The sequence below is a fragment of the Poecilia reticulata genome, chromosome 6, assembly GCF_904066995.2.
Source record: "Poecilia reticulata chromosome 6, P_reticulata-male-v2, whole genome shotgun sequence".
Lineage (NCBI taxonomy): Eukaryota > Metazoa > Chordata > Actinopteri > Cyprinodontiformes > Poeciliidae > Poecilia > Poecilia reticulata.
In genome coordinates this window covers 19,760,859-19,775,210 of record NC_088835.1, presented here as the reverse complement: position 1 = coordinate 19,775,210, position 14,352 = coordinate 19,760,859, and the positions used below count along the sequence as shown (strand labels likewise).

Below are 14,352 nucleotides of genomic sequence, written 5' to 3'. Positions count from 1 at the left end.
CTAGACCTGGTCTATTGCTCACGGCCCTCTGGGTGGATGTGAACAAAACGGACAAAGAGGGTTTGTATTCATTATGTTGTGAGAGTTTAGTATTTTTCTGTGCGTGTGTCTGATGACCTCAGGTCTGTACCAAACCCTACTGGCATTGAGATGTGGGCAGACTGATCCGATCCCCACTCTGATCTTTTTTTGTTCAGGCACAGGAAGCTGCGTTAGGGAATTTTCTTGATGCACTTAAATTCAAATCCTCAGGATTCGTGACACTTTCTCAGTAATTATGCAATCACATATGTTATGACTGGAAATAAAAGATAAACATGCTGATATAATTGTTTTCTGTAAGTTCATTCAGATGCTTTACAAATGAACCAACCTTTTGATGAGATTGTGTGTTAGGCACTCATGTTGTATTTCAAATTAATAGACATTTTTTACTTGAATTAAAAACAACAGTTTATGTTAGCATGGTGATCATTAGTGGTATGAATTTACCCCTCAACCATGTTTCACCTCATGCTTAAGTTCTCTGTTAACGTTTTCTGAAAAAGCCTCATTAGTCTGCCTGCTAGCAGGGATTTTTTTTTTTTTGCAATTAGAGCTTCACTACTCTTTTCATGTCAAATGACCAGGCAGTGTGATAGTTGCCAGGCACCTGAGTGGAGGTGAAAACCAATTACTGGTGGAGGTGTATTGTGTCACACCAGCATGCCTCCCTTCTTTGTCTGTCTCATCCTCGCTTCCTATTCGGATCATTGGCAATGTAAATGGATTTATAAAACAAGCTCTTTCCAGTCAGAAACAAATACACCTGTGTAAACACTCTGACTTGTATTCAGGTCCACAGGCACCTTCGAAATATAAAGTGCATTAGCAGAGCTTACAGGTCAAGGAAATAGTTAAAAGTCAATGAAAGTCACTAGAGAGAGACCAGATTTTTTTTAAATAATAACCATAATTAACATTTTAATGTGTGAATTTGGAGAAATTTTCTTAATGAGGCCCACACAAGGGTTGTCCACAGAAATGTCCAAGTACCAATGAGGATGAAGACGGATATAAAAAGTAAAGCAAATGTATAACTGATGACGCATTACCCGCAGCGTGTCAATATTCTTAACAGCCACACCTCAAGGGGAAAGAAAAAATCTCTTCATACATATTTGGCCTCGTCTTTTGATTAGCTATCACCATGGTGACATGTCTTCATTGTTACAGCTTCTTGAAATAAGAGGAGATGAAAATGACGGTTAATGAAAAGGGAAAACGGTGCTAAGGCTGCAGGCAGGATCAGATGCTGACAATGATTAACAGGGATGGAGTGAAATGGAAATCTATATGACGTAGATGGATCCAGGAGAAATGAAAGGAGGGCGAGATGTTTGTCCAAGCATGTCACCACCAAGGATATCAACATATCCCAGCTTTTATTCATTCACCAGGAATTTGAGACAAACTCAGTGAGCACTGAACAATCATAAATACCCAAAAGCTGAAATATGGTTGAGGTTGTGATGTTGCTGCTGTACTAAAGTTACAGTGGATATGAAGCGTTTGTACATCACAGTTTAAATGAATTAGAAGCAAGTTGACTCATCATTTAAAAGCTCGACAATAGTTACGGTGCATCATGAAATTATTCACAGCGCTTCACTTTTTCCCACATTTTCCCATGTTACTGCCTTATTTCAGATTGTATTAAATTAATCTCTTTTCTCAAAATTCTACACACAAAGTGTAAAACAACTAGACGAAAATCCAGGCACACGGCGGCCCATCTGGAGTCTGGATATCATTAGAAACATCATGCTTGGAGGTACTTTCATCCACCATGCCAATATTGTTTCTACAGTGAAGCATGGTGGTGGAAGCATCATGCTATGGGGGTGTTTTGGAGAAGCAGGAACTGGAACAAGAACTAGTCAGGATAGAAGGAAAGATGAATGCAAAAAGGGTCTCAACTGTGAAGATGTTTTTGGAATAGCAAAACCATTAAAAAATTAAAAAATATTTAAATAAAACCCTCAAAATCTGATCATTTTGAGAACTTTCACAAGATGTTGCCAATTCAAGACGTCACATTCTAAAGCAGCTACCACAAAGACAAAATGCTGAAATTATATTAAATGTCATATTAGCTTATGGGTATAGTTATAAAGCCAGGTTACAGGAACATGTGTTTTATTAGACTTGCCTCACAGATTAGTATGTGTTTTACACATGTAACGTAAAAGACAGATGAGATTTAAAATGATCTCACTAAGGCATTTGAACTTTTTTTTTTTTTTTTAGGTTCACAGGTTCACAGTTTACAAGAGCATGTGTCTGAGAAAGCGAGACCGATCTGGGTTCTCTTGTTTTAGTAACAAGTAGCCTAAATCAATAGTTTCCCACAGAGTAAAGTCAGAGCACACCATTCAGCGTCATGTGAGTGCTCAAGTCACGGTTTAAGCTCTAAAGTCCGGGCACCTTCAGGAAAAAAAGAACAAAAAAATTCCTGCTGACGCTCCCTGGACGCACACCTTAATGCCTGGGAGAGAGAAAGGGAGCCAGGCAGACGGAGGAAGTCATGCTGCACAGCTGAGAGGAGGTCTGTGTTGGAGCCGCTCGGGTTGTGTGTGTGCACGGATGCAAAGTCATCTCTTCTTCTTGCAATGAATGCCTTAATGTGGACGACTGGTTAGTCATCTGAAAATACCTGGACCCCCCCCCCCACCCCCAGTCAACCCGTTTCTCCCTCCCTGCGATATGAACGGGTTGCAGCCAGAAAACGCTGGAGTTGCTGGAATCGGGGAAACCGCCGAGGAAAAGTACGGAGCTCTCGCCTTCGACACGGCTCTCAGCACTTTGGTGGTAGTGGCCCTGTACGTGGTGGTGAAAGTCAGCCTCGACGGCTTCAGGCAATGGCGTGCACGGATCTCGGTGCTCGTCGTGGGCTCGGGTCCCGTGGGGCTGACGGCGGCGCTGGTCGCTGTCCGCTCCGGGAAGGTGCTGAAGCTGACCGTGCTGGACGAGAGGTACCGGACCGCGCTGCTCTGCCGGCCCCAGCAGATCGCCCTGGACCCTCGCAGTGTGAAGTTTCTACTGGGACTCGGAGTGGACTTTGATAACATGGAGGGCTGCTGGCACAATGAGCACTTCTTCACTAGAATAGGCGTCTTTCAGGAGTATCTACTGAGCATCCTGGAGCAGAAGAAGCAGAAGGTGGAGATCAAAGTGCAGCTGGGAACTAAGGTTGATTTTTTTTTAAAATATTAATTCATTTATTTTTTAAGTCAAACACAAGCAGACGCAAAAACAATGTTATTTAAGTAAATTAATATTGAGAAAAAAATACACACTGCACTGTAAAACAAGTTTGAGTGATTTAAACATGACGTTATAATCACCATCAAAAAGCCTTTTAGTTTGCTGACATAACGTTCACTAAAAGTTACATTATTTAAATATAGTTTGTATTGGTCCAAATTTTTATTACATTTTAAGATTCAGAATTATTCTCATAACCATTGGGAATAACCATGGTAGGGCTGCTACTGGGTGTTTAGGTCTAGATATATCACCTGAGAAAATTTAAGTCATAAAACTTGTAGCCAAAAAAAAAAGAAAGGTTTTGTGATAAGCATTAATTTTAATTTAGCCTGTTTACCAACACTACAAAATGCTACAGTCAGATTTCCAAGTACAAAGCGTTAATTTCAGTGAAGATGTACAATATATAAGAAACTAATTTGTTTTACTTTTTTAATGATATGGAGACAAATCAGATTAACAATAAAATTACAATTTAGGTAAATTAATTGACTGCACTTTTATTGGCATAACTGCAAAATTGGTTGGAATTTAACCAATTGTGCCTCAAGCTGTGGAACAAATATAAACAATACACATATATACTGACTAAAATGTAAAGAAAAAAAATGGTTACATAAGTTTCATTGCCTAAATTCAGTTTGTTTCCCATCCTTGTGTTAGCTTATGTTAAAACTTACCAATATAGTCCTCCTGGAAATATACACTAAGTCAATTGTGGTTTATACTTTGTCAGTAACCAAACTTAAGTGATTCTCTCTCCATAAGAGCTCTCAGTGGGAGCAGCGTCCTCAGGCTCTTGATCCAGGCAGAACAAAGCTGATATTGACTTGAACCCCTCTACAACTCTGACATGTTTTCTTCTCCAAAAACTTCTTTTTAGTTGCTTGTAAGTTGTCATCATAAACTTTGTCTTCCTATTGATCCGTTTCTCAAATTCACGATGAACAAACCGGGCCCTGAGCAAATCTCTTTCTTGCACTCCACTGTAATCCACTGAAAGAATCCACTCAGCTGAAATCGCGTGTTACATAAACTGACCTAAAAACAACCCTTTTCAACATTTGTAGGTCAGTGAAAAGCAAATGACAGAATTAGCTTAAACAAGTCTCCACCCCGACACTTTACGGCATCAAGCAAGTGGATTTTGAATGTAATCCTATTTTGATTCCAAAGGATTTATTTTCCAGCAGAAGATCATTTTCTCGTGCATCCAAGTCAAATTGCTCGGTGTGTTCTGGCTGCTGAAATTACGGCATTTTTCAGCTCCGCTTCAGCTTTCAGTACAGTATAGTGATGAAAAAACAAGACACTTACAGCTGCGGCTCAGGTAGCCGACTGAGATAAAAACTGTTGGAGAAGCTGTAAAAAGAGAACATACTCTGAGCAATGGCTCAGAGTGAGCAACAATTATTACGAGGGCAGCGACTATTTTTGGCCTGCCTTAAAATAGCCTTCACTTGTTACAATGGTTAAAACAGTATTTAGACCAATACATCTTTCGCAAGAAAGCTTACAACTACTTTAGAGTATTTTTATTGGGATTTTATGTGATGGACAAGCAAAAAGCAGAGCCTAATTGTGAAGTGGAAGGAAAGGGATTCATGATTTTCACAGTTACTGTCAAATACAAAACAAAAAAAGTGTGGCATTTATTTCTATTCATCCCTTTTTACTCTAATGCATCTCAAGTTATCTAAATAGTTGCATGTGTGTGATTTGCACAGTAATCTCAGTATAAAGTCCAACGTTCTGTGAAGGTCTTAAATGTTTGTTAGAGAAACGGGGGAAAAAAAACTGCATAATGTAAACCAAGGAACACACCGGCTACCGTGTTCTAGAACATTATACCACGTTCTGAACATCTCATAAAGTATAATTAAGACAGCAAACGTTTGAAGACGTGGCGCAGCTGGAGCAGCTGTAGGGAAATGCAGGAGGCTGGAAGAATTGACAGGACAGTTATTAGTTCCGCTCTTCATGAAAGTGGGCCTTTATGAAATGGTGGTAAGAACAAAGTGACTGTTAAAAACCCAGATGTCTCATTGAAATTTGTCACAAGTCGTGTAAAATATAGATATGTGGAAAAAAGGGTCTGGCCAGATGAGACTAAGATGGAAAATAATTTGGTACGTCTAAACCTCTGTGCTTCCTGGAGAACTGTTTCTGCACGTCATTCTGAATACGTCATCCCCTCCATCCTCATGCGATGTATCCCAAGAAACTCTGAAGTTTCTGGTTGCGACCTCACGCGATGTGAAGAGGTCAAAGGAGTACGAATACTTTTTGAAGGCGTTGTACTTGCGTAGTACATTTTGAATCTTCCATCGTACATGTTTCCAGTACACCTTGTTTTAACTTGACATTTATTATCTCTTATTTTATCGCCCTTTTTAACTTTGAATGTGTCCCCCCCCCAAAAAAAAAGCGTAATCATGCTGAATCTTAGTTTTCTCTCTGGCTCTGGCCTGTAGATTTTCCTTTTTATTTCAGTGTTTGCTCTCATCCCTTTCTTGTGACTCAGTGACCCTTGGAAGATGGAGGACAAGGTCAGCAGGGCTTTCGGTCACAGCAATCTGCGGCTTCTTTCAGAGCTGCTGCCAACCCGGCCATTTCGTCTTGATTAGACAAGACAGTGGGCTTGATGACAGATACTTTTACCCTCCCAGCCAATGCTTCAAAGGTCTGAGAATATGTTGGGGGTGGGGGTCTTTTAAATTACCTGTTCAATGTGGTCTAAATAGATTAGACATAGATCTCTTTGGATGTAGGCTATTAAAGTCCCTCCACAACCTTTTTTATTCTCTCTCCCAGCCTGGCTGGCTGTCCTCCAACTTGATTTGGCTGCCTCTTTTTCCTCCTTAACACAGGCAAGAAGCTGGTGAGAGGTTGCAAACATTCACCAGAGAAAATGAATAAATCTCTCAGTTCAAAGGGACATTCTGTTTTTAGGACAAGCTCAACCAATATGTCTCGTATAAATAGCTTTCACTGATATATTAAATTAAAATCCACTCGCTTCCTCCTGCAGATGAACAGATAGCACAACAAGCGAAGTCATATCCGTTAGACCAGCTAAGGGGGAGGAAATGTAAACAAAGCACCAGACAGACAGTATAAATATCACCTAAAATGCATGGAAAAGAAAAGTACATTCTCAGTAAGTAAAATATTGATTTATGTGTGTAATTTTAACATGCTACATTTGATTTAACTATAATTTTTCAAGGTGATCTAGTTGTTTGTTCCCATAAATGGTTGATATTATCTAGCATCTTGGAATTAGTAGTTTTTTTTCTATCCTCTAATTGGTTTGTGTCTGGAAAAACATTCGCTTTCCTCTTACCATGCTGTGAACACATTGTTTACAATATCCGTGTTTTTGCTTCTTTCTTTTTTTTTGCTACACTGCAATGTTTTATATAAAAACCACAATTCCATTACTACATTAAGATAAACTGAGTGGATGCAAAAGACAATTTATTTATTTGTAATTTAATACATTTTCTTTACAAAGAGTGCAGTTTGGACTCTTTGTTATTCACTGTGGAGAATTTTCAGATACCTTTTCTTCCAGCATTGCTTTGACTCGGTCATGTTGTTCTAGGTTGTTTGCGTTCCGGGTTTCACTTGGGTTTCTATTTTAGTAATTTCTTTGTTGTTACTTTCCGAGAATTTGCCTTATCAACTTATTCTCATCTTTTGCTATTTATGCATTTTGGGTTTTGTTTGTTTCCTTTTCTGTTTATAGTCTTCTCAGGATTTCCCTTTTGCTTCTGTGCCACCTGTGTTCATCTCATCTCCCTTTCTCCTCCCCTTCAGCCTACTAGCTACAGGTGCAACTCATTTCCTGTTTGCCTCACCTGCAGCGAGTGTCATTGTCTACCTCCTGTTTTGTGTATATATTGTTTTCTGGTTTCATTGTTCTCCACTATAGTTTTTTTTTTTTTTTCCTGAAATTATGTTTGTTTTACGTCAAATGTTACAGGATACATAGATTCTGAATTGTTGGGGTTTTTTTTTACAAATCTTATCTTCATCTTATTTTTTCTGATATTAAAATTTGTTTCATATAAGATATACAAATTTGACCAAAAAAAAAAAAAAGCCAAATCTGAAGAAATCTTTAAGAAGACAGATGCACTTTTATTGGATGTGTGAAACGTATTCTTCCTTTCTGTGTTTTAGTTTACGGAGGAATACCTGCAGCGGATTCTGCACAATGACTGGCCTCGAGTCATCGTGGTGGCTGATGGATCGTGCGGAGACTCCTGCTCCATTTTAGGAATCAGCTCTGACTACATTGTGGAGTCCTGCCATGCCTATGGAGCTAATGCTACCATAGAAAGATCAGATCAGAGGCAGGTCAGGAGCCACACTCTGGTTTTTGTTTTTCATAGACATCCATCAGTTTGTCCATCTGCTTATTTCAGCTTTTCCAGTATCAAGTGGCGGACTGAACTGACCTGTTGTGGAAACAGTGGATCAATGGTGCTAAATAAATTCTGTAGATATGCCAGTGTTTACAAATTGGTAAAATGTTCAAACCCAATATCAATAAAGCATAGGAAACTATGAAAGCATAGGGATTATCTTTGAAATAAAAGTAATGAAAAACACGAAGTAAGCAGGAAATTGGCTACACCTATCATTACCATGAATTGTATGTGTGCATTTTACCACATGTACTCTGAACCAATAAATATTGTGTTCTTGTTTTTGTCAGTAATGAACCCTGCTTCAAAGAAGGCAGCTTTATTTGCTTTCCTCGCGTGAATGATCTGCCCAAACAATGTAACTGGAAACTGTGGCATGCATCGGTCCTAATCTGAAATACATCTGGAGATTGATGTTTTTTGCCCATTTCTTTTTGCAAAACACCTCCAGCTTAGTCACGTTAGCCTGAAAGCTTCTGTGAACATCAGTTTTTGAATCTTATTGATTCGCAGTTGGATTCAGATCCAGATAAGAGTCCAATTGAGAAAGCCATTCTAAAGTCGGATCTGAACCAGTAGTGTGCAAACTGTTCTGTGTCATGGGCCAAAAAAAAAAAAAGCACAAAACTAAAATCACAAAAAAGAAAAGCATCTAGTTTGCAAATTCCTTTGGGTCAGTTTGGGAAAAATAGAGAAAAACCTTAGCCCATTGCCAGTAATGATAATATTTGGGTGACTTGCTCTTAAAAAAAAAAATCCACAACCTGTAAAAGCGCACACATGGTCAGTGTGACCACACTGGACCACACACAAAGTAAAAAATGTGGGATCTAAATGACCCTGCCTCTTAAGACCTGGGCGAGTTATAGATAGGAAGCAAGTTATGTGGAAGTATTGTGAAGGTAATCCAACAACCAAACATTACGTATGTTAAAGTGGAAGAAAAAAGAACAACAATTAGAAGTTCAACAAGAGTTTAACCGTCTGAATCATCAGATGACGGATGTCAATGAAAGCTAATTGCTCAAATTATATTTCAGTTAATAATAGATCATCCACAGTGACAACAGGAGAGTAGGATTATTTCCGTTGAAGAAATAAGCAGGTTCAGGTCAAACGCTCCTGGCAAAAATGTGACTAACGCGCAAACACAAGCAAGTGTCTCTTGTTGTTTTTATGTAACCATAACCATTCATATCACGTCCGCCTTGCTGGCTGTGTGGCTGCCTTTTATTGGCCACTGTTCTCTCTGGCTGCTTCCTGTAGTGATTGAATTGTCCTCCCAGGATATGACCTGGTCCTCCTTACTGTCCATTGCCACCCAGTTCCCACTCCCCTTCCTCTCTTTCTCCAGTGCCTGCTCTAAAAGCTGCTTTATGCCTCTCTGCTGTTTTATGTCACTGAAAAGAAAATTGATCAATTTTCTCTTGAGGGAAAATGAGTAGCTACAAGGTTGAGCGGCTGAATAAAAAGTGAGCTATTTTTAATCTCTTCTGAAGTGACAGCAGGCCTGCAGACAGAGGTGATGATTTTCAGATGCGTTTGTCTTGCTGGGACTGCAGTTTATGGGCTTGAATTGATATGAATAAGATGAATTAATTACCTGTTTTACTGCCTGTAGGTGCCCACACCTGAGATACGTGCGCACAGCCTCTATTTTGACCTGTCTGCTTATGGAGTGGAGGCTCTCCGAGAGCACAAAAACCCGACAGCCAAGTCTGGCTTCCACCTGAAGATCTATGGCACCTTCAGAAACCGCTACATGGCCCTCGCCTGTCCCACTTCTGACACCAAAATGGTTCGTTACCTCAGACAGACTGCAAACTCCTTGGTAAGACTTCTGTTTCTGTATGCTGTTGTGAAGACGTAGTACGGCTTTTAATATTCATCCTTAGCTTCTTTTTTTTTTTTTTTAGGAAATGCACTTTGATTCACTTGCGTGATTGAGTCTCGGTATTCTGTTTACATGGGTTACTATTATGTGTATTCATCTAGCAAAAAGAGCAGCATATAGTTGAATAAGTAGAGAAGAACCTTCTGAGTTGGTACACCTACATTACTGTGAGCCTTTTCTTTTGTTTTGTTTTTTTAAAGCCTCTTGATTGTCCAGTCAAGGTTCTTTGATCATGCATAGCCTGCAGCTACGGCACACAGAGCAGTGGTAGTTCACTCAGGTACATAGCAAGACCGACCATGGAGCTCTTGTTGCTATGTGGGTGGCCATTCGAATGCACCGTTACTTGGTAACAGTTGGCTTTGCAAGTATGGGTCGAAGAAGAGCAGAGTTGAACAGAGAAAATAGAGAGAAGAGAGACTTGTCATTCAAAACCCACAGATGCTGTGGAGTTGATTCAAAAGCACAGTCATCAGACGCGTTTATTTTTCGTTAAGTAAAAATGAAGAGGGTGAGTAACCGTCAGATCAGCTGCTCACTAATAGCTGAGAGCATCAGCAAGTGCTAGAAGCTATGACACAGCAAAAGGTGTGTCTGTTTGGTGATCTGGAGCAAGAAGAAAACAGCAGGCATCTTAGAGAGGAAGTGATTTAACTCCTTCAGCTGAGTAATAGCTGGATGCATGTTTAAACAAAAATACTGAACCTACCATTTAACATTAAAGTAATCAGTGTTTGGTAAGAAAATGCCAAAATTATGGGATATTTGTCTTCCAAAGTTAGTGATGCAACATCTCTCTTTTTTGTCATTTTAAAGTCTCTCGGTATATATTTAAACCTAAAATGACTACACAAACATCATAAAAATAAATAAATCTAATACGGTATTTTTTAAACATTTAAGATGCTGTTTTGTGAATTTTTTTCAGCAATGCATTTTTTAAAATGCATTGCTAAATAAATTCAAAATTTAGCGATTTTGACTTTTGGGACTGAACAATATCTATTGTTAATTAAAGTGTCCCCTTTCATTTTTTGTGTGTGTTTTACAGATTTATTGAAATGTATTAATTGAACATAAGGACACTGTGCACATTAACGAACACAATCAAAGCATTTATAAATACTTCAGATCGTCTCCTAAGGGTAATATCAATTATGCAAATTTAAATTCAAATGTTACATTATTTTTACCTTTTGGTCCAGAATCACATTTGAAAAGAGTTTTCAGCTCTAAGTAATCCTCAAATATATCAATATAAAAGAAGGATTAGTGGTGCTGTGATGAAATTAAGTTTCTACCAACGTCCCCATACAACCATTTTTTACATTTTAAAAGAATATGTCTTAACATATTTATTGTTGCCTTCGCTTTGTTGGTCAGATCATGAAGAACATTTTCCACGAATCCTTCAACGCCTACAAGACAGACATTGAACCTCGTCTCAACGACGTGACGCTCCACCACATGCAGTGCAGCCGCCGACTCTTTGAGGTGCAGCTGTCACACAGACGCATCAGCGCCGCCTACATAGAAGGAGAAAACGTTGCCGTCATTGTGGAGGGCGAAGCGGCACGCGTCCTCAACTTCGACACAGGTACGAAGCCGAGTTCAAGCATGAACTTGTTGCTTCAGTTCATCCTCTCTAGACAGGATGTCCTTTTGTATTAATTGCTCTATTATTTTCCATTCACACTTTCATGTCTTTTTGTTTTTACAAGAATATCTATTTATCCACAAATGAACTGTAAATCTTATGGCTTTTATCTTGTTAATTTAAGTGTATTTTTATCTGTGTGCCTTTTCACAGGTTTTGTGTTTGAATCGTACCTCCCCATCATTTCTGCTCTTAATAAATAACAACAGAGAGAAGAAAAGACAAGCTAAATAATAGTCTGAACACAGAATTAGACAAGAAAGGAAATTAACTGAAACTGAATAAATGATTAATAAAAATTGAAGGCTAAATTTTGAAACAAGTGGCATTTTTTGAAATTCAGATATGTGGTTTATTTTATGAGTTTTACTTAAACAAAAAAAAAACATTTTGCTTGGCCATGACGGATGTTTTATTTTTCAACCCATTACAAATACATTTATTTCTGACCACTGGAGATTTGCTCCTCCACATTGTGTAACATTTAAGTATTTCTCTGCCAAAGCATCATTTCTTTACCCAAATATGTGTTGCGACAAATCAGCTGTCGTAGCGTCTGCAATTTATATTTTCAAATCTCTCTGATTCCTCCTGCAGGGTTTGGGGTTAATCTGGGAATGCGAGGCCTTGAGTCAGTGGGGACCTTCATTTATCGGACAGCCACTGCTGTGGACCAGAATGATATTCTAGAGGCACTGTCAGCTAAGATGCAGCACTCCAAACAGGTGGCAGAGACCTTCAAGCAGACAGGTCTGACTGAGTCGATGTATGAGTGAGGAGGCAGCAGATCCTGCTGTGTACTAAGTGCCACCCAGTGGACAGAAGTGGATCAGAACGTGAAGACTAGGCCTGAAGCCTTCGCCGTGTTAATAATGTCATTTCAGACTGAGCTTAAAGAGACTGATCAGACAAATAATTGAGAAAATTGGTAAACGCTTTTCTGATTTACAGGCAACATATGAAGTTGATGAAATCAAGTCGTATTCAGGAAACCAAGGACAATCATAAAGCTGCAACAACATATTTTCTGTGGTTTGTATGGAAAAGATGTTCTGCTCTAAAATAGTTGGAATTAACTGTGAATTATTTTCCTCTATTTTTCCTCCTTTAATTAGACAATCCATTGACTTGATTTCCAGTTAATTGACAGTTGTGCACGAGAGCTGCTGGAGAATAACAGACTGTGTTGAAGCATCTTCAGCTTAGAGTGAGAAATGCTAGTGCTATAATTAACAATGATAAAAAAATAAATAAATAAAACATATGCTAGATCAGATGATGTAAGGCAGCAGCTGTTCCACACGGGGTTTTCATTGCCTCCTTTGTATTTGTGTTGTTGGCTGCTGATAAGGTGGCACACTGGTGATAATAATGGTCTTAAGCATTTGAAACGATATCTTCTTTTTCCTTGTACATATTTTATATGGCCATATTGTGATTTGTTTTGTTTTTTTACATATTTTCATCTTGATGATGTGAAATGTCTCAGTGATAATGTAGTAGAAGTGCCAATAAAACTGATGAGGAACTCATGCAGTGACAGTGGAATAAGTGCTGCTTCTATTTATCTTTTTTATCCTTAAATTAGAAATCAGTTTGGTCCGGTAGGAAACCGTGCACGTATGATTATGATGCATGATGTGAAAAAGTGATCCATAATGGCTATTCATTCAGCTTTTACCTAAAGATGCTTTAGAATGCAAGGACACTCTGAAAAACAGATTACAATTTATTGCAAAGCATGGAAGTTTTTAGATTAGATATCAAAGTAAAAACAAGAATAACTAAAAAAAAAAAACATTTTCAAAACTGTTTCAATTATATATCCATACTCACCATTTTTATGTTTTCTCGAGCTTCCCTTATTTCTTGTTTACTACTTTCTACTGATCTCTGTATGTGTGTGTGAATGTAAAAGTGGCTGAGGTGTAAACTGCTTTAAATTGTCAGTTTTACCAGAAATGTTTGATATAAAATCACTGTGTAAAATCTGCAAATGAAATATTAAACTACAAATGCATGTGTTTTATCTTGCACAATGCACCTCCGCCTGCCTGTGCTTAATTTAAAAATTAACAGGAAGTTATTTCTGTTTATATTATGAAAGGAAGCAGAACAAACAAAAGTGTTAAAAAGCCGTCCTCTTCTAAGCGTTGTCATTTATTCCACTTGCTTCTGTTTTCACAGAAAATTTATAAATGAGCATGAACTAAAATGTTTGTGGTATTTATGGATGTTTATGAGATGGGTTCAAAGGCTTCCAAGGCAGGTTGATTCTTTTAAAATTGAACAGATTAAGATTTAACACTATATGAAAAATTAAAACGAAAGGATAAACAGTGATTAAGAAATGTACTTTCATAGCTGTAAAATAAAACAAAATTTGGTTAATTTATGTCCTTTTTCATTAATGATTCAGATTATATCATAGCTCCATCGTCCATCAAGTTCACGTTTTTCTGTAATTATTAAAGTTCCTGTACTTTAATTTATCGAACAGAAGGAGTCTGTTTGTCTTTTCTTGGCAAAATTGTTTACCAGCACTAAGAAGAAGGTGATGTAGTTTTGGTTTGGGGGAACAATGATGACAACATGGTTTAGTATCAAAAGGTAATCTTACATTACCAACACATTCGTGTCTGTAGGAGATTGCAAAACCACAAACTGGTGGGAAAATTGTGATCTAAAAGCATTATTTGGTTATTAATGTGATGACAATCATTTTAAATAGAAATTCTTTAACATTTTGCAAGGTTGTGATCTAGTAACTTCATTTGTCGCTTCAGCATTCAGTTGTTTGTTTCTGTTAGATTGAAAAGATGGAAAATGTAAGAGACTTAAAGAATGCTATACAATTTTTCTTTACAGATGATTTGTACTGATCACAATGGCGGCGTACCAATACAATAATTCATTATTATTTAGTGACATTAAAAGTGACATTTCCCACAAATTTTGGCTTTTTAAAACCATTTTACACATGCACTAAACCTGGAATGCGGTGCAGAAAAAGAGAACCGGTTTTCATGTTTGTATAATTGCAGGAGGGTTTTTCA

The 14,352-nt window shown here is 38.1% G+C and overlaps 1 protein-coding gene and 1 long non-coding RNA gene across 2 annotated transcripts; one reads left to right on the top strand and one right to left on the bottom strand.

Annotated features, from left to right (window-relative positions):
* Positions 1 to 932: 932 nt before the first annotated feature.
* LOC145551986 (uncharacterized) lies at positions 933 to 5,857 on the bottom strand. Its single transcript, XR_014087895.1, has 2 exons — positions 3,990 to 5,857; positions 933 to 3,180 (listed from the first exon to the last, which is right to left on the bottom strand). It is a non-coding gene; the product is annotated as an uncharacterized LOC145551986 (long non-coding RNA).
* Positions 2,746 to 13,678, top strand: LOC103466044 (uncharacterized). The gene is made up of 5 exons (XM_008411347.3): positions 2,746 to 3,231; positions 7,498 to 7,674; positions 9,367 to 9,576; positions 11,023 to 11,236; positions 11,894 to 13,678. The coding sequence occupies exons 1-5, from the start codon at positions 2,746 to 2,748 to the stop codon at positions 12,070 to 12,072; spliced, it is 1,266 nt and encodes a 421-aa protein (XP_008409569.1). The 3' UTR covers positions 12,073 to 13,678.
* The last annotated feature ends 674 nt before the right edge of the window (positions 13,679 to 14,352 follow it).

Bases quoted from the DNA above. Each gene is read 5' to 3' on its own strand.
- LOC103466044 (XM_008411347.3), top strand. From the start codon at position 2,746: ATGAACGGGTTGCAGCCAGAAAACGCTGGAGTTGCTGGAATCGGGGAA. The intron at 3,232-7,497 runs GTTGATTTTTTT...TCTGTGTTTTAG, and splicing joins AAGTGCAGCTGGGAACTAAG to TTTACGGAGGAATACCTGCA. The intron at 11,237-11,893 runs GTACGAAGCCGA...TTCCTCCTGCAG, and splicing joins CGTCCTCAACTTCGACACAG to GGTTTGGGGTTAATCTGGGA.